The 24,480-nt window shown below is 45.5% G+C and overlaps 1 protein-coding gene across 3 annotated transcripts in view; it reads right to left on the bottom strand.

The window, feature by feature from the left end:
* Positions 1–24,480, bottom strand: part of LOC123757456 (cell division cycle 7-related protein kinase) — a 43,939-nt gene that overhangs the window by 18,170 nt on the left and 1,289 nt on the right. For all 3 annotated transcript variants that reach the window (XM_045741089.2, XM_045741088.2, XM_045741090.2), the window contains exons 2-8: positions 23,598–23,678; positions 19,019–19,247; positions 12,776–12,869; positions 12,366–12,508; positions 5,547–5,730; positions 5,113–5,217; positions 977–1,105 (exon numbers count right to left, since the gene is read on the bottom strand). In XM_045741089.2, coding sequence (XP_045597045.2) covers positions 977–1,105; positions 5,113–5,217; positions 5,547–5,730; positions 12,366–12,508; positions 12,776–12,869; positions 19,019–19,247; positions 23,598–23,646 — 933 coding nt within the window. In that variant the 5' untranslated portion in view covers positions 23,647–23,678. The remainder of the gene's footprint in view (positions 1–976; positions 1,106–5,112; positions 5,218–5,546; positions 5,731–12,365; positions 12,509–12,775; positions 12,870–19,018; positions 19,248–23,597; positions 23,679–24,480) is intronic.

Below are 24,480 nucleotides of genomic sequence, written 5' to 3'. Positions count from 1 at the left end.
TGTTTTTTAATTTGGCTATATTTTAATGTTTTTTAATGTTTTCATTACTATTTGTGTTTTGAAATGGAAATAGTTGACTTTATAAACATTTTGACATTAAATTTACCTGAACATTTGTAAAAATAACAAAATTATGTCCTTGACAATTGCACCAAGACGTTTTTGCCGAAAATAGGTGAGCAGTGCAAGGGTTAAAACCCTTCATAGCCTGGTCGGTAGTGCGTGTGCCCGAGGAGTTCAAAGATGCAGGCTCAGTCCCATCTTACAGCTTTAATATTTTCTCATACTCTATGATAGAGGGAATTGTCATAGTGGATAAAAGCAGTCTCCCCGCCCCCCTCATATGGAGGAAAGCAGAATTAGCAGGCCAAGAGTGTAAATTTGAAAAATGTGCTCAAAATATATTTCGTACCTGTGACGTTAGTGAGGGTAGTAAACAAATGGAATGAGCTCGAGACCTCAAGAGCAGATACGAGATATTGTCACTAGGTATACAAGTATAATACTAGATACAATAGCTATGATGCAGGGTTCTGGAGCTAGAACTTGCTCCCATAGGCTCAGGCACAAAAGTACTCACTAGGTCTGTCATTTTTCCAGTTTTGTGTCTTCCTCCTACCAGAAAAATTATTTTGAAAACTCAACTTTCAAGTTGTTTAACAAGCACAAACATTCTCGGCACACTTTCCTCAATAAGTAACTGAACCTACATGTATGAAATGTAATGAAATGAGTGTGATGATGTTTCAGTCACATCCTGGACCCTTGTCTAGTCTGTCCTTATCGTGACTTAATTAGGGTCCTGGGTGAACCAAAACATTGTTACTGTACTTCCCTTTCATTTCATATGTGTGGGTTAGGTGTCATTATTTCCAATGTAGGAAATAATGTGCAGTAAAGATGTGTGGCTCCCTGTTTTCCACCTGATCAACATCGGGCACCTCCCTAGTACAGTATGTTATTGCAACCCGCTTACCAGAGGGACATGCGTTTCATGAGCCTTTGTAGGGGTTTTCCGACAGTCCAGCGTAACAGGAGTCCCAAAATTTTCCTTCTTTGGGGAAACGGAAGTGGAACACTGCTTCCTTGGAGAACGCCGCAATGGCTGCAACAATAATTTTGCTTGTAAAAATTTACAGAAACTAATTCATCTGAATGGTATACTATATCAAACTAATGTGATGTGATAATTGTAGTTCAAGCCCAGGCTCACTACAACAAATTGATATTAAACAATTTAAAAAAACTGTAGAGTATTTTAAAGTCTCAATATATGCATAACTTTTAAAAACCCTAAAAAACCAGTGTTGAATGTAATGAAATGACATTTTCTGGGTAGAGTCCCGGTGGCTCCCTGGAGCTATTGGGCTGATATTGGCTAATATTAGTATGGGGCTTCAGTTATATGGAGTTGTCATGCCTATCGGATCCATGTCATGCCACTAGCCAGAACATGGTCCCCTCAGAGAGGCGCAGGCAGCAAAGACCTATGAAACTCACATGTATGAAAGTACAGTATTCATGTCTGCGAACAATGCTTGAAAAACAAGCATATCAGAAAAACCGACACCATTTACTAAACTTTAATACAATAGGCAGATAATATTGCTGTTTTTGTACCTACAAATTAAACAAAATATCTGAAGTTATTCATCTAAAGAAAACGAAATTTTTGTGGCTTTTTCCAAGAAAAACGGGATTTCATTACCATGTCACTATTAAATTCACCAGCTAATAGTATTGAGAATTCTTCTTAAAACATCGGTCTCCGCACCATATCTTGAGTTATCTTGAGATGATTTCGGGGCTTTAGTGTCCCCGCGGCCCAGTCCTCGACCAGGCCTCCACCCCCAGGAAGCAGCCCCTGACAGCTGACTAACACCCAGGTACCTATTTTACTGCTAGGTAACGGGAATAGGGTGAAAGAAACTCTGCCCATTGTTTCTCGCCGGCGCCTGGGATCGAACCCAAGACCACAGGATCACAAGTCCAGCGTGCTGTCCGCTCGGCCGACCGGCTCCCATAAACATCATAAAAACATATCTTTTGAACGAACTTAACTATCAGTATTAAATTAAATATAAATCCTTTTTCCACTTTTTTATAAAAATGCATCTGAAGAAAGCCGATGCGGGAAGGAGAGAGAGTAGCCATTTTGAGCTTTGGGCATTACATTCAATGCTGGTTTTCAGTGGGAGGGGGGGGAACCCATCAGCTCCCTGGAGCTAACTACCTAAAGAGAAAACAGAAGGGACTTACCTGGGAGGCAGCTACACCGCACAACTCATAACAAAGACGAGACAACTGGCTGCAACTCCCAACCCAAGATGACGCAAAACCTCTGCGGGCCCAGCCCATTAACAAGGCATTGGGCAGCCAGGACCCTGTTCGATCTCCAACACCCCCCCCAAATGCCCGCCCAAGACATATTGCCAAACACAGCAGCCAAAGCTGTGCACTTACAAACATCATGGGAGCGAGGGTAGACCACAGGCTGGCTAGATTTGATAACCCTGCAGATGACCTGAGAGACCCAAGCCCTGGAACAAGGAACAAGCGAAACCAGGTCAACCGCAACTCTGCCAGTCCTGCCGAAAAGCATCTACTGCGAAGGCCTCGCTGTTGGGGAAAGCTGCCACATAGACCGAGAGACGCCTCGACCACGCCAACGAAAGAGTCCAACTCTGGGGGTCCCAAACATCTGGCAGAGCCAACCAAACGAATCGTCTTCAACCGTCCATTCCGTGGACAGGGAAATGAGCCGCGCCAGGAAACTTCATACTGTCGCCGAGACGAAGATCGCATGTGGGACACGATCAAAGAAGTCACCTGATCACCATACAAATGGTGATATACCCTGCATCAAAAAGATTAGACGCGAAGAGCAGAAGAGAAGGCTGAACCAGCCAGGTACCTGACCGGACCGATCTGCTGAAAGAGGCAGAACTGCGGAAAACATCCCATGTTTGGACACCAAGCAAGCATGGTGCCCACCCCTCAAACCAAGGCTGGGCCGACACCTAGAGGCCAGCAGGACAACTCGCCCCTGTTAAGTCTCCAAACAAGCAAGGGTCTGAAGCAACAGCTGGACTGGGGGGGGGGGGGGAAGAGGTACAGGTAACCCCACCTGGACCAGTCCTGTCGAAAGGCGTCCACCAAGACGGCCTCGCAGTCAGGGAAGGGCGCCATATACAGTACATCGGAAGCCACAGAGACCACGCATGCCCGGAGGTGAGAAGTTCACCTCCGGGCACCTGTACAACTGGAAGAGCCAACTGAAGGAGTTGGCGTCGACTGTCCATTCAGTCAACAGGGGAATGAACCGAGACAGGCTATCTGCCAAGACATTGAACACGCCTCTAATATGAACCGCATGAAGAGCTAAACCCCGAGAACTCGGCAGAAGAGCTACTTGAAGTGATCAGCCCCATAAAATGCAGACCCCCCCCCACCCCCACCCACAGTTCAGACAATGAACTACCAGAGCGCAGTCCGAATGGAGCCGGATCGAAGAGCCCTGAGCGAGCCAAATCCGACACAGTGTAAGTCACACTTCCGCAAATTTCCATACCGTACTGCGAGCCCGACGGAAGAGCAGAGCCCACTACCCCTAGCCAGCCTGGTATGCACTGTTCACAAAGCTCAAGCCTAGAGAGGAGGCATCCATGAACACATCGAGCCAGGACTCCGGAAGGCACCAAGGCATTGAACCCCGAAAAGCCTGAAGAGGAAGCGGCGACGCAGCAGGCGACACACGGCCCCATGGGGAGAAACCCAGCGATTGCAAGCTCAGTGGAAGGGATGGCCCCGAAGGAACCAGAACAGACGCCGCAACCAAACCAACCCAACGGGTAAACGATCACAACGAAGTTCAGACTTCCACACAGCTGCTCGAGTTACCACTGAGTGATCCAGGACCCCCCTAAGAAACAGACGATGGCGAGACTGCAGCCGGAGTAACGCCATCAGAGGGAGAGACAAGGACACTGTCCAGGAAGCCCAGACAAGGCCTAGCCAAGTCCAAACCTGGATGGGATGGAAACGGATGGGACTTCCTCCAGTTCTCCAGGAACCCGAACCCGGCAAGCTGGGAAAAGAACCAAACCCCTGGCGAGCAGACACGTGGACTGGCTGGGAGCCCAGACCAATCAGTCGTCAAGGTAGGCCAGAACCCAAACACCTAAGAAGCCCAGGGGCGTACAAGCACACATTAAGATGCTCAAATGCACCCTCTTAGTACACCTGCAACACTATAGTGAGCTCTCGCCACTCAAGCGTACGGGAACAACAGAAGGTATGGCAACCTTCCCCAACGAAAAGAAACGGCAGTCTACAAGCCAGGAGACGCCGGTAAATTGCAACTTATCCAATACGGTTAAGAAGACCCGAACTCAATGGCGGCAGGGTCGAGCCTGAACCAAAGTCGAACCGACCAACGGCCCCAAGTCCAGGTCCCTAAAACCAAAACGGGACAGCCCTGGGGCATTCGAGCGGGTGACCAACAGAGCTCACTGCAGCAACCTAAACCTAGCACCTCAGCTGTAAGAGAATGGGTAAATTGGAGCACGAGCAGAGAACAAGTCTCGCAAGTTCCAGGTCAAACGTGCCGTTGACCCAACAAGCAGCGTGACGGAGGCAAAACAGGTGATCGTAACCCTGTGACAGAGTCAACGAACAACCCTCAAACTCGCACAAGGCAAGAAGGGGCTCAGAGGACCCATCCATCGGTCAACTAAGCCCCGACGGGGTTTTCCAGGGCCCGCAGGGGGAAGTAACCCTATGGGAAGCCCAGGCACTGGTGCCACCAAAGCCGGTTGTAACCCCCGTATGTATCCGGGCAAACTGGCCCCTGTAAAGTGAGCAACCTCGGAGGCCCAGAGGAAGACTGCCCTATTGCACCTAGGCATCACCAAACATGTGCAATGTTGTAACAATGCATCCTACTGAATACAATAAATGACACACTCTAGCAGTCACTAACATATATTAATTAATTCCTACAGATAATAAGCAAACACACTAATTATAGCATGCATATACATGTATGTCAATCACCATGCAAATACATATATAACTTCACTGTTAGTATCCTACACTAGAAAAGATACTCACAGGGTTAACACGACTTGTGGTGCTGGACAGGATGCCCGAGATGGTGCTGGTAGAGGGAGACAGATGACGAGAACGCTTGATCTTCTCGTACTCACCAGCTTCCTTCTATTTGAAAACAGTATAAATATAAACGTCAGTAAAGTTAATGCTATAATTACAACAGTTAATACACAATGAAATCACAATAAAATTATATATATCTATGAGAAAATATTTAAGTAAAACAATGAGACCAAATCTGTGTCCCTCAACTCCAGTCAGTAGTGCGTGTACCCAAAAATTTCAGGGATGTGGGTTCGATCCCATGGTATGCCAACAGTTAACTTATACATTAAATATTTTCATTAATATGCATAATTTCCTAAGTCTGCAATTATGCAAAGCAATGAAATCAGCCACAGTAGTTATAAAATATAAAATGATCATTAAATTACCCCAGGGGATCCTCCAAGCTTCCTCTTGGCAGTTTTGTGTGTAGCCAAAGGTAGAGTATCAACAACGGGAGGTGTAGAAAGTTTACACGTGACATTCTGCGTCATTGATCGCCCAACATCAATAGGGTTGATTTTTTTTTTTTGTCCAGCATCTTGAGCAAGACCAAAGTCCACTAAGGAGTACCTAATAAATTAATAGGGAAATAAGTTAGTGCATATCAGCACAAATAAACAGGCGATTTTAAGCAACATTTAATATGCAGAGAACAAGTCACAATAACATTGCTGAAGCAAATAAACCAACCTCATACACACCAAGTGTGGGTTGGGTTACTTGCTTGAAATTCAATTGAAGTGACAATGTTTTGAGCTATCCTGGACCCTTATCATATGATGACAACAATGGGAGACAAGAGTCAGTATAAAGCAAGAAAGAAGATGAGGAACTTACCTATCAGTGTCTACCTACCAGTGACTACAGTGAAGTGATATCTAGCTTTATATGCCTCACCTCCTAAACATTTATATCTGGTGTGCTAATTGCCTCTTCCAACATTGTTTTCATCATAATTATTTTTATAAAAAGCTGTGGATGAAAATGGTTTCAACAACCTATTCCTTCAATGCATTCCACTTGCCAACTACAAGTACTGACAACAATTAACTTCCTTACACATCTGACTCAACTATGTGCCCAGCTTACACTGATGCCCCTTTGTCCTAACTCCTTTTAATTTAAATAGGCTTCCTTTGCCCACTTTGTCTATTCCCCCAGGATCTTGTAATCAGTTATCATATCCCCCCTGTTTCTTCTTTTTAAAGTTGTAATAGCAAGTTCCTTTAACCTGTGAAAAGAGGCGAGAAGTAATGCCCTGATACAGGTCCGGAATGAACTTTAAACAATATCACTTTCACTTTACTGGGTTACGAGATTTATTACATTTGGACTCGCCCAAAGTCGCCCATGGGATTGGATGGCTGAAACTAAATCAGAACCATGAACCATACAGCAATGCATGACACAATAAGAAATACCCATGAAGCAGAAACAGGCTCAAAACCAGCTGAGGATCCAAAGAGCCACAACTGGTGAAGAGCTTCGAAATGAAATTGCCAAGGCACAGAAAAGTGACCATCAAGCCCCAGATTTAAGCCCCTGAAGCGGCAGCCTCTTGATCATCACAAGGTTACGTTTCTAGAAAATCGAGCCAAGCTAATTTGGAAAGTGAACTTGACAGTGAGGGAGCAAGTTTGGATCCAGACCTAAAAAAACATACTTTTTTCATTAATTTCTTGATAAATCACCAAATCCTAATATTACTTATAATACTCTTGCAATACAGTATTACTTTTACAAATACAGTGGTACCTTGGTTTTTAAATTTAATCCATTCCCAGAGACTTTATTCTTAAACCAAAAATTTGCAACCTGAAACAAATTTTCATTTCAAAACATTTGGGAACGAACCAATGCCTGATCAATTAGCAGTTAATATGGTACCCAGGAGTTAGTCATCAAGCAGTATGGGTTGTATACTGGATGTCAGTCATTGACAGGATGTCCTCAATAAGCTTGCTAGCTTCCTTTCCTCGACAACAGGGAAATAAAATGAATTAACAGAAAAAAAACAGTGTTGAATGTAATGAAACGGCATTTTCTGGGTGAGACCCGGAGGCTCCCCGGAGCTATCCAGGCTGATATGCTAATGTCAGACTTTGGCATCAGTCATGTGTATGGAGTTCTTTGGGCCTACCGGGGACCACGGCCAGAACCTGGCCCCCCTCAGAGAGGCAAAGGGAGCAATGGCCTATAGAAGCCCCCCGTGTGGTTGGAAGCATTCTATGTCTGCCATCGACCGGGTCAGTCATCCAGAAAAGTAAGCATCCCAAAACAAACCCCTATTCTGGTGAAAATATTGCTACCAAAAGCTAAACAAGTGGATAGAACTCCCCTAAATAAAATGAGCAAATGATCATGACGTCACACGTCGCCACGCCGCTGTCTGTGCAGCTCCCCCCTTCCCGGGAGGGTGAAGGGGGAGCCCCAGACCCCACATGCCGGCTATCCATCCTTAGTTCTTAGGCTGGATGTCAAAAAAAGTGAAAAACCGCTGACCGGAGGGAGGGATGCTGAGGAGCCTCCGGGTCTCACCCAGAAAATGGCGTTTCATTACATTCAATGCTGGTTTTCTGGGGGGGGGGGGGAAGACCTTTCGGCTCCCCGGAGCTAGCTACCCACAGAGGAAAAATGTAGGGGCTTACCCGGGAGGTGGTCGCTGCTCGCTCCTCAGCTCGAAGTCGAGACAAGCCCGACTAGGCCCAGGAACGTTCACGAGATAACGAGCAGCCAGAACCCTGTTCGACCGCCAAAATCTCCGCACCCGAATGTCAGCCCAGGACATATTGCCAAAGATGGCGGCAAGAGCCGTGAACTTGCGTATGTCATGGGCATGGGGATAGACCGCAGGCTGGCTAGCCTTAATAATCCGGCGGACGACCTGGGAGACCCGCACCCGCAAACAGGGAAGAAGGGAAACCGGATCAACCCAAAGCACATCCACAGACACAGAAGCCGTGGCTCGCAAATAACGGGGAAGAGTCACAACCGGCCACAAAACATGATGCACCCCCGGCTTGACCAACCAAGCATCAACAACCCAAGGACCCCTCCAGAAAGCAGCAGTCTCATTCTTCACCAGAAAAGAAGGAGACGGCTGCACACGAACAAACCTATCACCCCGACTAAAGGAGCAGAAACCCCTGCGCCGGAGGAGAGCATGAAGCTTACCAACCCGACCCCCAGAGGTTAATGCCAACAGGAAAAGAGCCTTCGAAAAACAATCCTGTACCGAAGGGGCCACACAAACCGAGGAGAAGTAAGAAAAGAGAGCATCCTGTCCAAAGACCAGGACAGCTCAGGCGGCGCATGAGCAGGTCAGAGGTGAAACAACGCACGAAACAGCTTGCAAAATGGCGCAGACGTAACATCAATACCGAAAGCAAGCTGAAGCGGCTCCGCCAGCGCCGCACGATAAGAGGCGACAGTGTTAGGCATAAGGAGACAGTCCTGGAACAATCAAGAGAGAAAGGACACCACCACCCGAACAGAAAGCAAAGTACAACGACGAAAACACAAGAAGAAACGGAAGGACCACCAGGAAACTTCGTACTGCCGCCAAGATGAAGCCCGCAGGTGGGACACTAACAAGGAAGCCACCTGATCACCATAAAGAAGATGATAAACTCGAGTCAAAAATACCATACGCGAAGACTCGAGGAGAAGATCAAACCAGCCACGTGACGTTCCGGTTCGAACGTCACCAGTGGCAAGTAGGGCAGATCCCCCTACAAGGTGAAAAGAAAAAGAAAAACAAAACCCCGCAAGAGGACAACGTACCCCAAGGAACAAAGTCGGCTGCTGAAAGGGTGAAAAGAAGCTGCGCAGCACCCTGCGCCCTTGACAAGTGCAAACTTCCTCATCCTAAGGTAAACAAGGGAGACAGAACACCCAAGCACTCAAAGGGCAGACAAAAAAAACTGAAGTTAAACGGGCCCGCAGATTCAGGTCCCGAGGGACCTGTGGAAGGGAACCCCAAGCCCCAAGGGCAGTAATTACAGGGCACCTAGGGAAGGTAACCCTAGGCGCATGCAGCCCGAGTACTGAGGACTAACTCCTGGCTCTCGCACCCCTGGAGAACAGCCACCACACACTAAGCACAGCGCTGCAAAAACACTGGAGCCAGAGCACACGACCGTTGCCTCTAGCATCAGCCTAAGAACTAAGGGTGGATAGCCGTCGTGTGGGGTCTGAGGCTCCCCCTTCCCCAGGGGAAGGGGGAGCTGTGCAGACAGTGGCGTGGCGACGTGTGATGTCATGATCGTTTACTCGTTTCGTTTAGGGAGTTCTACCCACTTGTTCGGCTTTTGGTAGCAATATTTTCACCAGAATAGGGGTTTATTTTGGGATGCTTACCTTTCTGGGTGCCTGACTCGGTCAATGGCAGACAGAATGCTTCCAACCACACGGGGCTTTCTGTAGGCCATTGCTCCCTTTGCCTCTCTGAATGGGCCAGGTTCTGGCCGTGGTCCCTGGTAGGCTCAAAAAACTCCATACACATGACTGATGCCATAGTCTGACATTAGCATATCAGCCTGGCTAGCTCCGGGAAACCGAAGGAGCTCCCCCCAGAAAACTTCTAGCTAAAATAATTATTTACGATGAATAAAAACAGAGGACATGACATAGGCCAGAGAAGGTCCTAGCTGGAGAGATACTGCCACAATGTCAATCAGCAAAAAATTAAAAAACAATTACAAGTCATGTGCCAAATAATGTATTAATATCACTTCAAATTAAGTTAAAAGCATCATGCTATTTCCTAACACAGTTGTAGTACCAACAACAATGGGATACTTCAATATGCATGCACACAATAATCTGTAGAAGAATTAATACCTGTTCTCTCAGTCTTCATAAGGACAGGTGATACACCCTTCAGTATTGCTATAGCACACATCGAGACTACCCGCAGTCCATCACTTGAGCTGTGGTAGGTGCAGCATGTGCATATGGAAAAATAAAGGTAACTGCAGAAGGTCTATTTGACCTATACAAGACAGCTCCTATCTATCTATATCTATATATATACACAGTATGTGTGTTTGTGTGTGTATATATATATACAGTATTTTATATATACTGTATATAAAATAATATATATGAATGTATGCATGTCAACCCAAACTCGTTCATATACTGTATACAGTATTTCTAACCTGCACTCGGAACAATCCAGCAACTCCATGTCTATTATGTTACCCGATACACTTGTCCATAAATCAACAACCCTGTTTACAACCTAATATCTACCCAGGTCTTTCTTGAATCTAAACTTCTTGCAATTTGTATCCATATAAACTCTCTCTACCATTTCCTTAAGTTCTCTTTGCCAGGATCAGATACGCTGTGACTTTCATCAAGTTATGAACACCAAACTGAGGACACCTGCCTTAACAATTATAATTTATGCCTACTCATTTTATACGTTTATGAAATTAGCTTTAAAATAAAATAAAAATTAGACGTATAATGAAAACCAAATCTTTATTAACTTCAAATTTCTCCTAACCAGCCTCTTAATTACATACAGCCACACACACACACACACACACACTAGCCTAATGTCTAGATATTTTCACCAAAATATTTAGTACTCTGCAGAAGACGAGTCACAATAATGTGGCTGAAGAGTTGACACCCAACCCACACATCTGAAAATATAGAAACGCCTTGGTCTGTCCTGGACCATTATCAGGTCTTGTACTAGAAAGACAGACTTGGAAGAGAAACAATGTAAGACGAAAGGTGAGAATATGACGAGAGGCGAGAATAAGAGGAAAAAAAGTTAAGTGTTAAGAGAATCGTGTAAAGGAAAGGTTAGAAGGAAGAAAAAAGGAAAATAACAGAAAAAAGGTATGAATAATAAAGATAAAACAATTGGGAAGGTAAAAATAAAACTACAAGAGGTCATATGGCAAAGAGAAAGATCTAGTAAAAGACAGAAAGGAGAGAACCTAGGAGTCAAAGCTAAGTCAGATCACGTTTGGTAAGAAGGCGAGAGCATTTATGTATGTAAATGCTCTCGCATTTAAAATGCTAATCTAACATACAGTACATGCATGAATGCACAGATTTATGTCTGTCCTACATAAACAGTGTTCGAGGTATGTTTTTTACATAATGTCATTAATGTGCAGTTACAGAGGTGAAATGCAATTCTGACCACCTTACACATACCCTGTATACAGGTGGCAGGACAAAATCCTGGACACGGAGATCCTGGAATGGGCTGGTACTCCCAGTGTTTACAACCTCCTACAGAAAACTCGGGCCGAATGGCCCGTCCATGTTGTCAGAATGCCTGACAGCCGATTGCCAAAACAGCTGATGTATGAAGAATTATATCAGAGCACACATTCTGTGTGTGTGTGTGGGGGGGGGGGGGGAGAGAAGAATCAATTCTAGGACTGCCTCAAGGTGACCCCTCAAAGACCAGGACATCAACCCCAGCACTTGGGAGTTACTTGCACAGGACCACCCAACTTGGCAAAGCAAAGTTATCACAGGGGCCCTGTGTGAAAGAGAATAGATGGACTGGCAAGACTCAGAGGAAACGTGCTGCACAGAAAGCTAAAGCAACCAACTACAGCAGCACCCATTCACATATGTTCCATGTGTGGGCGCGCAGTCTGGACCCAGATTAGTCTCATCATCCATCTTCTGACATGCAACCACTGATCTTTGTCCTGATATTAAAGTCGTGGACATCTTCCACTCCAAAGAACGAACATCACCACAGAGAAATTAGTTTCGAGGGCAGTTAAGTAAACTAAAACTAATGACACTGGAAGAAAGAACAACAGGCAATATGGCTAGCACATACAAGATAGTGTGGGGGAACATACAAAGTACAGTAGACATTCTTTTCCTGGAGAGGGACAACATAATGGCAAAGGTGAAAGTTGGAAAAACAGGTAAGCTGGAGAAATGTAAGGAAATACCAGCACAGTGGTAAACAAGTGAAATGAGCTTGTATCAGAAGTCATGGAAGCGGCCACCATTCATAGTTTCAAGAACAAGTACGACAGTACAGTACCGGAATGTCGAGAGAGAAATTGCAACAGGAAACATACAATAGCTATTGGTTCGTGACCTAGACCTGGATCTTTGTACCCCATCACAACTTGCTAAGCACACAATATATGCAGGTGTTAATACTCAAATAAAAAATCTAATTAATACAGAATCCATTCACAAACCTTCGATGCTTTCGATTGAAGAGAAAATTAGCAGGCTTGACATCCCTGTGAATGACTCTGTAGGTGTGAACCCTACGCAAGGCTGTCAATAGGTTTATCAAGTAATCTTGCAGTTCAAGTGTATTTAAACACCCAACATATTCCTAAAATAAGCAAGTACAATAATTAATTTAAATTTTAATTGCAGAATAAAATTTTATGTGAAAAATATCATTAAATATTTAAATAAGGTGAAAGTAAATTTGTAACCATGGAAGCAAAGTAATTTAAATGTTACAATTTACAATAAATCATAAAATTATTAAAATAAAAGAATAAGCAAGTTCAACATAAACAATCAGTAAACTAAGAATTCAAATTACTCTCAGAATAAGTCAAATTCCTTAAAAAAAAAAAAAACACTAACTCACAGTAAACGAATCGTGTGGGAAATATGGCATGACCAGTACTATGTGATTCATCTCACGGAAACACATGGTGACCCCCATCACATTATCCTCGCCCCTGAAAAGAAAAACACCATTATTACATGCATGATGAAATCCCAAAAAACCAGCGTTGAATATAATGAAACACCATTTTCTGGGCGAGTCCCTGAGGCTCCCCGGAGTTATCCAGGCTGAATGGATACGTACAACTTTCTGGAATCAGTCAAAGTGCTAGGAGTTCTTGCCTACCAAGGACCACGAGCCAGAACCTGGCTCCCACAGAGAGGCATGAGGAACAATAGCTTATAAAAAAAAACCTGTGGTTGGGAGCTTTCTACGTCTGCCATCAAAGGGGACAGGCACCCAGAAAGGTAGGCGCCCCAAAACAAACCCCTATTCTGGTGAAATATTGCTACTGAAAGCCAAACGAGTGGACAGAACACCCCAAACAAAATTATCAAACTAGCATGACGTCATCACGTCGCCGCGCCGCCATCTGCGCAAACCCCCTCCCTCCCGGGAAGGAGAATGGGGAGGGGGAGCCCCAGACCATCCACGCTGGCGATCCAACTGGCAGTTCTTGGGCTGGATGTCAAAATACGCGAAAAACACGCCGACCGGAGGGAGGGATGCCAGGGAGCCTCAGGGACTCACCCAGAAAATGGCGTTTCATTACATTCAACGCTGGTTTTCTGGGAGGCGCCCCGTCGGCTCCCTGGGGCTACTTCACCACAGATAAGGAAAAGAGGGAAGGAACCGGGAGGCAGACACCACGTGCTCTAACCTAAAAAAACATGACCACAGACGAAATTAAAAGACCCTGCAGACACTCCAGCAGACCTGAACCCCAGAACAGGAATGAGTGAAGGAAGGGAACCCGGTCAAACCAAAATGCGTCCACGACCCCAGAGGCCAAGACACGCAGAGAACAGTGAAGAACCGCAACCGAACAACAAAGGAAGCCACCTCGGCCTGACCAACCAAGCTGCAACCCAAGGACCAAAACGAGGAGAAGAAAGAAAATAGACCATCTGGGCCAACAACCAGGACGGCACCGGAAACACAAGAGCAGGCCGGAGCTTAAACAACGCCCAAGACAGTAAACAGAACAAAACAGAAGGAACAGCAACACCGAACGCAAGCTGGAGCGGCTCCACCAGTGCCACCCATGACGAGGCGACAGTACATGGAACCAGACAACAGACCTGGAACAACCCCGATGGGAAAGACAAAACAACCCTATCAGAGACCGAAGAACCTTTTGCAGTGATAGGACAACCGGAAGGACCGCCAGGAACTTCACACCGCCGCCGAGACGAAGCACGCAGGTGGGAGACCAACAACGAAGCCACCAGTGACCACACAAGCGACGAGAAACTAGAGACAAAATCCCGAGACACGAAGACTCAAGGGAAAGAACGAACCAGCCCTGAACAGGGCTGGACCGACCAGCAAAAAAAGAGGCGGAGCTGCAGGAAGACCTACAGGACTGGACCGAGGAAAGCAGCAGGTCTTGCCAAGGCAGGCAAAAACCAGAAGGAACGGCCGCCAGGGAAACCAGGAACCCAAGCCCAGCGAGTCGAAAAGGAACCAACCCGAGCGAGCAGACACGCCCTGTCCAGGAGGAAGCCCCCCTCCTAAGAACTCCTGAAAGACCAACAAGGCCAAACCCCAAGGAGCCAGGGTCCAGGCAGAGGCCAACGAGGAAAACGAGCACCACGAGCAAAAGCGTGAAATGCGAAGCAAAACAGTGCCCCCACAACCCAAAGGAGCAGCACAACCAGCTCCAGCAGGGAAAAACGAACGCACACATCCCCAAGGTACACAGAAGGGGAACTACGCAGGACATGAACCACAGGAAAACAAAAACACGCGTTCTGGAAAAGGAACAAAGAAAAACCGGAGCCATGACCGGAATCCCAGCTACCCGTCCCAAGGAAGGAACCAGTAGGGCAGGAGCAGTGGACCAGAAGTCCACCACCCCCACAGAACTGCAGTGCAACACAGAAACCTGCAGTGAGATACAAAGAAAAAATGAAGGAACTTGACACCAAAACTAAACACTGGGGTAGTCCAAAAGCAGGGAACTGAACACGGACAGAGGCCCACCCCAGCACCTAATATCAGTATAGCCAATAAGCACCGACCCAGATACACAACCATGTGTAGCATAGGAGGAGGAAAATTGGAAATAGGCAAGGAAAAGACCCGAAATATGAACCAAGTAGCAGCCGGTAACGCAACGGATATGACCAATGAAGAACAAGATACACTGACAAAGTAAAGTCACAGAAAACACACACAAGGTGTCCAAGCAAAACACACAACACCTAACAACCCTATGCAGGCGATGAGTCACAATAACGTGGCTAAAGTATGTTGACCAAACCACACTAGTAGGTGAAGGGACGACGACGTTTCAGTCCGTCCTGGACCTTTCTCAAGTCAATTCTACCAATCGACTTGAGAATGATCCAGGACGGACCGAAACGTCGTCATCCCTTCACCTTCTAGTGTGTGGTCTGGTCAACCTAACAACACTGTTAGGAGCCATCGATGCAACCCTGTCAAGCAGGGAATTGACAGAGTAAACAAGGGGGGTACACGCACAAGTACATCCTGGGCAGGGCGAGACAGCTAGGCACGTCTCCTTGCACCCGTTGCCTCTGTTCACCTAGCAGTAATTAGGAACTTGGTTGTTAGTCGACTGTTGTGGGTCGCTTTCTGAGGAATGGTCAAATACTGTTCATATTCGAGAAGACTTAGAATTTCCCACAAAACACGGAAATCCAAAACATGGAACAAGGGTACACAGGAGGAAGGCGAGTACCCAAACGAGCCACAGACATTAAAAGGAACCTGATCAATGTCAGAGGAGGTAGGAACGAAATGCACCAGGAAGTGATGTGGTGGAGGCAGACTCCACACACAAATGCAATTGTAGAGAAGATAGAGCCCAGAAGGCTCAGGAAACTGCACACCCGTCGACAGACAGTTGAAAGGCGGGACCAAAGAGCCAGAGCTCAACCCCTGCAAGTACAACTAGGCAAATACCCCACCAAAAGTCAAGAACCAGCACCTGGCCGACAGAGTCGCCAGACAATACAATCTCACATGCAGAGCGGAGACACGACCGTGCCACAATACAGTCGAGTCAAGTAACACACAGGAGCATCGCCAGTGGCTCGCCCAAAACGGTATGCGTATAAGAGGCTGTAGGTATTGTATGTACTGTTACCCGAACAAAAACATGAATTCAAAGTTAAAATATGTCCAAAGGTGTGTGCCCAGCAGAAGACGAGGTGCAATACAGAGGTGGAGGTGGCACCACACAGAGCCACCCCACCCCAGGAAGCAGGGAAAAGAATGAAGTGACATCCCCACATATAAAATCCAGAACACCCCCAGCATCTAGAGGGCTATGACTGGAGAAAGAAGACGAGCGAGAAGCCATAGAAAAACCGTGATTAATGACGAGCAACACACGAGTACACCGCCAAGGAAACAAAACGGACACCCCAGCCCCAGTGCGCAGGGTACGAACCACACCACCCGTCTACCGGGCAGTGCGGCTCATACACCAGTCAAACACACACACATATCGTACACACACACATATCGTACACACACACATATCGTACACACACACACACACATCGTACACATACACACACACATCGTACACACACACACACACATCGTACACACACACACACATCGTACACACACACATCGTACATACACATACCGTACACACACATCGTACATACACATATCGTACATACACCAGCAAGACGTCCATAACGAATACGAGGAATGTCGAAACAGGAAGGAGAGACGATGTGAAAACAAAATAAAGCAAAAGAGAAGCGAAAGAAGACAAGGATGACGAAAGGGGACCAACGAGTCCGAAAAAGGACCAGAGAGAAACCTCACCAGAAGTCAACAGACATTCCAATAATATTGGAAGGTACATAGAGGTTCGCGAACCAACGAGAACCACGACAAGCAAGCACAAACGCACGGAGGTAAATATGGACAAAAAGACACCCCTGATCAAGGGACATGCAGGGCACCCCGATACGAAGCGAACAGTATCGTGACAGAAGTGCAAAAAACACACCCCCAGGAATGACGAGACCGACAGACCCGAAGGGACATGGAATCGAACCCAGGGAGGGGGAAGACCCGAAACCAACACGAATGCAGAGGGGGGAGGAAAAACTCCCACTCTGAGGAACTGCAAGCCCAGCACTGAGGGTACAAAGACCCAAGCAGGGACAAAATGGGGCCGAGGCCCTCCCCAGGCATCCCCTCCCCAACCTCGAGAACCTCAACGGCAAGACCCGGGGCCGAGCTGTAACCCCCAAAGTCCCAGCCTCACAAGGAAAAGCCGGGGCAGCCATGCAAAACTCTAAGGAAGGGAGCCCACTGGTCAGACCCATACGGCACGGCTGGAGGAACAGGCTCGAATGCCTCCGCCGCCATCCCGGATGAGGAAAACCCCCTAGACCGCCCGAGTCTCAACCTAACCAGACCCTGCTCCAACCCTAAAACCCGCCTACAGCTCGGAGCCGGAAGAAAGGGAAGGAAGTATGCACAACAGAAGGGAAAGGACTAGGAGGAGCAGAAGGAACCAGAGCCGAAGCGACCCCCACTCTCAAGTCTGGACCCCAACAACAAAAACGAGGCAGTCTCAGGGCATCCGGGGCCACAACCAACCAAGAGCCTTGCAGCAACCTAAACCTAGCATGCAATGGCACAGCCGCCTGCATCCGCTTTTCATGACCAGTGGCCCGGGTGAATGAGAGCACGTACGACAACACCTGTCGCACGTCTCCGGGTCAAAATCCAACAACACAACAGGCAGCAAGGCAGAAGCAAAACAGGCGAGTGTCACCCTGAGGCATGGGGACAGAGCAACCTTCAAACTCACAAGACATAAGGGGGGACGCAGGGGCCACATCCATCGGACCACAGAGCCCCCCGCGGGGTTTCCCTTAGCCTTGATAACACATTAAGGGAAGCTCAGGCAGGGTACTGCGAATTGGCGCCCAAGTCTACCAAACAAACTTCTAAAAGCTGAACCCCCAGGACGTGACCACTCACAGGGGCCAAGCGGGGAACACCACCAAACAGAAAACATATATAGAAAAACCCCTAGAACAGCTAAGGGGGACCACAAAGGCAGAACCCCCCACCAGGCAAAAACAAAAACAAAAACCCCGCAAGAGGACAACGTACCCAGGCGGAACAGAGCTGGCCACTGTTATAGGTGAAAACTAGCTGTGCAGTACCCAGTGCCCCTACTAGTGACAAAAACTACCACCTACCCAGAGACAAACAAGGCCAACAAAACCCCAGCTGACCCCAAGGGCTGCCAAGTACCGAGCAGTAAAGGACACAGCTGAGGTAGATCCCAAGGTGACTTGTGGAAGGTGGCCCCAAGGGCAGTACTTATAGGGCACCTAGGGAAGAGAGCCCTAGGTGCATGCAGCTCGAGTACCATGGAATCTCACTCCTGGCTCACACCGCACCTGTAGAGACAGCCCACACCACAAGGTACAGAACAAACAAAACCAGAACCAGAGGCACTCTACCGGCCAGTAATCACATCAGCCAAGAACTGCCGGTTGTATCGCCAGCGCGGATGGACTGGGGCTCCCCCTTCCCAGGGAGAGGGGGTTGCCCAGACAGCGGCGCGGCCACATGACGACGTCATGATAGCTTGATAATTTTATTTTGTTTGGGGAGTTCTGTCCACTCGTTCATCTTTCAGTAGCAATATTTTCACAAGAATAGGGGTTTGTTTTGGGGCGCTTACCTTTCTGGGTGCCTGTCCTGGTCGATGGCAGACAAAGAATGCTCTCTACCACACGGGGGTTTCTATAGGCCTTTGCTCCTCGTGCCTCTCTGAGGGGGGGCCAGGTTCTGGCTCATGGTTCCCAGTAGGCCTAGAACAACATCGACTGACTGTTGCCACAGTCTAATATATACACATCAGCCCGGTATAGCTCTGGGGAGCCAAAGGGGGCTCTCCACAAAAAAAATTTGCTTTTCAAAATGAATGAATGTGTTTCCTGTTAGGCTTAGGAGAACAAACACCTTAGGAGCACACTGGCACTCAAACAGCTATGCTCACACCAAACTATGCACAATAAATACATTTTCACCAGTATGTAGAAATTATGTGTGAAGTATTTTATTTTGAAAACATTCACTTACCCAATCATTCTGAGGCACTTTAGTTCCATGTATACACGTGACGGATGAGAGGTCGGGATGATGTGCTTAATGGCAAAATGGCGACGGCCATTGATGGTTGTGGTGTGTTTGGTGCGAGCCAAGTACACCGAGCTGAAGGTGCCATGTCCAATACAATGACTAATATTGAAAAGCGATTCTAACTGCGGCACCGAGTCCTGGAGAAGTGCAATTTTGTCTTTTTCATTACCTGTGTGAAGAAGAAAAACGTACAGTACTGTATATGAAATACAAAAGCTACATACTAAAACTACCATATTTGCCAGTAGATAGGATGAATGTTTTCGGCCCACAACCAACTGAGCATATATATTATATTTGCATGCACAAAGCGCTTTCACCCACAAACCTGTTTGAACGTTAATTTATTAATAAACACATAACGAAAAACTTTTTTGCACAAAAAATCCTCGAAAATTATTTTTTGTCTTATACCACTGTAAATGCCACAGATAATTGTAAAGAACCATAACATAAGATCACGTCTTAAGAGTACAATAAAAGATGGCCAACACTACTAATCACACATCACTTTTTTTATAAATACAATTTTTATTATAAAATTAAATGTGGCTTGACCACATGAGAATGATTCCTACACCTTCATACTCCATGCCACAAACAGGGCAATAAAAGTACAGCCTGCTACAAGGAGTACAGGCTGTGGCATTGATTACAGAGGGACTACATAAAGTACAGGTGGAAGAGGAAGGAACTGCCCGAAACGCTGCGCGTGCTAGTGGCTTTACAAGACTGTAATTACCATATTTGTATCCTCCCATTCCTTATGTACATTCTTGTATATGCATAAATAAATTAATAAATAAATAAATAAATAAAATGGAAGCAAGTAGGAGAAGAGAGAATGATTGAAAGAACAATACACATAGTACATGTGCTGCTGAACTTTCATCCAAAGCTGCTAAACTTTCACCTTACATTCTTTACACTATTCTGAAATTCTCCTATCATACATACGGATGTAAATTCTTCATTACAGCACCATTCATAAGTGGAAACATTCAGAATTAAAGAAAAAGAAGTTGTCCAAACATGGAATGAGTACCAAACATTTGGGAACAAAAAACCAGCATCGAATGTAATGAGGCACCAATTTCTGGGCGAGCCCCAGTGGATCCCTGAAGCTATTATATACAGCTATGGTACCATCTACTAGGTCGCATCAGCCATGGAGTTCTATAGGCCTACCACGGACCAGGAAGAATAGACATTTATATTACTGCCACCTCACTGGGAAAACAACCAGAAAGTCAGCGAGTGAAAACAAATTACTGCTGGCTTCAATGAAAACAAGCCTCGAACCCCACCGAAAGAATTTGCCCAACTATGTAAACAAAGTATTGAATTCTATCGGAACTAGCACAAGCTCGTTCGCCCCACTTCCCCCACTTATTCTGGGGCGGAGGTAGCCCACTGCCAGCCATCATATCCACTCTCAGTTCCAGGGCAGATGTAGGCATCTGCTTCTGATGACCTGGAAGGGACACCAGCTGGCTACCTTCCCCATATCCCTCCTAACGAGTAAGGGAGGCAAGACGAATGAGCTCGCTCTCGTTTGAAGATAATTCAATCATTTGTGCCCATAGTTGAACGAGTTCTTTCTGTGGATTTGGAGGCTTCAGTCTCCTCTGAAGCCAGCAATTGTTTGTTTTGACTCGCTGCACTGCTCCCTGCATGGTTTTGAGTGGGCCAGGTTCTGGCACTGGTCCCCAGTAGGCCTATAGAACTCCACAGCTGATGAAGCTTAGTACATGGTACCACATCAGTATACAGTAACTTCAGGGAGCCACAAGGTGCCTCCCCCTAGAATGAAAAAATCACTAATCTATGTAGAAACTATAAGTAAACACCTTGTTACAATATACAGGTGATATTCTCTCACATTAAGCCTTTATAAGATCAAACCCACATCCCTGAACTTGTCAGACACACACACACCATATGATCATGTACTCTTAGACATTAAATATGCTATGCGATATAATCTAGTAGAGAATGGGGACAGTGAAACAGTTGTTAAACTCGATTTCAAGAGAGGACGCTATGGGGAACTTAGAAATATTTTTCTTGGGTATAATTGCACAGACTTATTGCTAGGCAAGGAAGTAAATGAGATGTATGCCAAATTTTGCACAATATATGATGAAGGCACACAAACATTCATACCAAAACAGACATGCAGACCTAGGAAACAGGGTTGGTTCAACAGAAATTGCGAGAGGGCCAGAGATCAAAAGACGCAAGCATGGAATCTCTATAGAAAGAGGCCAAACAACCTTGAACATAACAGCGGTGCATTCTTGAACACCCCCCGACCCCAACATACCAGTGATACAAAGATGCAATAAACAATTACACGTCAGTAAGGAGAGAGGCAGAGTGAAACTATGAGAACGGTATAGCAGACAAATGTAAATCAGATCCAGGCCTTTTCTATAAATTCATTAAGAGTAAGCTGCAGGTAAAGGATAATATTCAGAGGTTGAAAATGGGGGACAGATACATGGAAAATGAAAAGGAAATGTGTGAAACAATAAACAAAAAGTCCCAAAGTGTGTTTGTACAAAATGAGATCTTCAGAGAACCAGATACAGTAAGAATTCCAGAGAACAAAGAGCATATAGAGATGTCTAGAGATGAAGTGGAAAATATGCTAAAGGAGCTAAGTAAGAACAAAGCAGTTGATCCAGATGGAGTTTCACCATGGGTTCTGAGAGAATGTGTATCTGAGCTCAGCATTCCACTTCACCTGATCTTTCAGGCATCCCTGTGTACAGGAATCGTAGCAGACGTGTGGAAACAGGCTAATATAGTTCCAATCTACAAAAGTGGCAGCAGGGAAGACCCCCTCAATTATAGACCTGTATCATTGACAAGTGTAATACTGTAGTGAAATTATTGGAAAAACTAATCAAAACTAAATGGGTAGAACACCTGGAGAGAAATGATATAATGTCAGACAGACAGTATGGTTTTCGATCTGGAAGATCCTGTGTATCGAATTTACTCAGTTTCTATGATCGAGCCACAGAGATTTTACAGGAAAGAGATGGTTGGGTTGACTGCATCTATCTGGACCTAAAAAAGGCTTTCGACAAAGTTCCACATAAGAGGTTGTTCTGGAAACTGGAAAAATTGGAGGGGTGACAGATAAGCTTCTAACATGGATGAAAAATTTTCTGACTGATAGAAAAATGAGGGCAGTAATCAGAGGCAATGTATCGGACTGAAGAAATATCACAAGTGGAGTACCACAGGGTTCAGTTCTTCCACCAGTGATGTTCATTGTCTACATAAATGATCTACCAGTTGGAATACAGAATTATATGAACATGTTTGCTGATGATGCTAAGATAATGGGAAGGATAAGAAACTTAGATGATTGTCATGCCCTTCAAGATGACCTGGACAAAATAAGTATATGGAGCACCACTTGGCAAATGGAATTTAATGTGAATAAATGCCATGTTATGGAGTGTGGAATAGGTGAAAATAGACCCCACACAACCTATAAATTATGTGAGAAATCCTTACAGAATTCTAATAAAGAGAGAGATCTAGGGGTGGTTCTAGATAGAAAACTATCACCTGAGGACCACATAAAGAACATTGTGTGAGGAGCCTATGTCACACTTTCTAACTTCAGAATTGCTTTTAAATACATGGATGGCGAAATACTAAAGAAATTGTTCACGACTTTTGTTAGGCCAAAGCTTGAATATGCAGCGGCTGTGTGGTGTCCATATCTTAAGAAGCACATCAACAAACTGGAAAAGGTGCAAAGACATGCTACCAAGTGGCTCCCAGAACTGAAGGGCAAGAGCTACGAGGAGAGGTTAGAGGCATTAAATATGCCAAAACTAGAAGACAGAAGAAAAAGAGGTGATATGATCACTACGTACAAAATAATAACAGGAATTGATAAAATCGATAGGGAAGATTTCCTGAGACCCGGAACTTTAAGAACAAGAGGTCATGGATTTAAACTAGCTAAACACAGATGCCGAAGAAATATAAGAAAATTCACTTTCACAAACAGATTGGTAGACGGTTGGAACAAGTTAGGCGAGAAGGTGGTGGAGGCCAAGACCGTCAGTAGTTTCAAAGCGTTATATGACAAAGAGTGCTGGGAAGACGGGACACCACAAGCGTAACTCTCATCCTGTAACTACACTTAGGTAATTACACACACACACACACCACCAACTGGACTATGGTGGTCTAAAACATGGTATTTCCAACCAGAAGTACTACTGTACTTGCATGAATATATTATATCCTGGCAATTACTGTACAATGTGCAGGGAATATATTGCTACAATGTTTTGATATGAAAGTCATCATTATTTAAAGCTTTATACAACTATTAAAATAAAATGTAAATATACTGTACACCAGCTCCTGTAGACTGATAAATCACTATAGCTTTGAATAAAAAATAAATTAATAAAACTCAAAAGAAGAGGCAATAAGCAACACTTTACAATAATGTCTTTACAAATAAGGTCATGTAACATACCTGTGCTATACACTGCTTCAAGAGGGCTGGATAATAGTCGCGAGTCCATTATTTACAACTCCTCGATAATTCCTACGCATACTGAAAATTAAAGATCTTAATATTAAAAAAATAGCCTCCCCTCAAAACCCACCCACCCAGCCACCCTCGTCCTCCCTCCCTCTAAAACTGGCCCAGCCATCTTTGTTCCCCTTAAAAGCCCCCCAGCCAGCCTCACCCCTAAAACACCTAGTTAATCATAATGAGCAAAGGGCTGTGTCAAGTACCAGGTTCTGGGGAAAATGAAAGCAGATTGGTGCAAGATTACAAGTTGCTATTGACCACAGAAATGACTGGCACCATACCCGATTTCATGTTCCTCAATTTGTACGCAGCCCGACAAGTTTGCATCTACTGTATGTACTAACCAGCCCAGACAGCTGCAGAAGTTGATCAAACAGTCACCTTGTGGATACAACACACCAAAATACCATGACCTTATGAATCACCTACAGTGAGTCTGTGTGTTTATATGTATTTTTTGCATTGATGAAAGCATGCATATTTGTCATTAATTAAAAAAAAAACGTGGACTCTATTCAGTTCCCTGCTGTCCACTGCCAGTAAAGTTAAATTAATGTTGTTTTCACTATGGTCTCGTAGCATACATAGTTGGCTTCATTCTCAACTCGCAATCAAGGAACCCAAGTTTGATCCCCAGGTGAGAGATATGGCTGGGCAAGTTTCCTTTCACCTAATGCCTCTTTTCACCTAGAAGTAAATAGGTACCCGAGAATTAGTCAACTTAATTAATTGGGACTTGGTTTGGGTGCATCCTGGAGAGGGTTTGTACTTTAACCTTGTCAGGGGGGGGGGGGACCTCGATATAAGCCTAAAGTATATA

Source organism: Procambarus clarkii, chromosome 19 (genome assembly GCF_040958095.1).
Source record: "Procambarus clarkii isolate CNS0578487 chromosome 19, FALCON_Pclarkii_2.0, whole genome shotgun sequence".
Lineage (NCBI taxonomy): Eukaryota > Metazoa > Arthropoda > Malacostraca > Decapoda > Cambaridae > Procambarus > Procambarus clarkii.
This window is presented reverse-complemented; position numbering and strand designations above follow the sequence as displayed.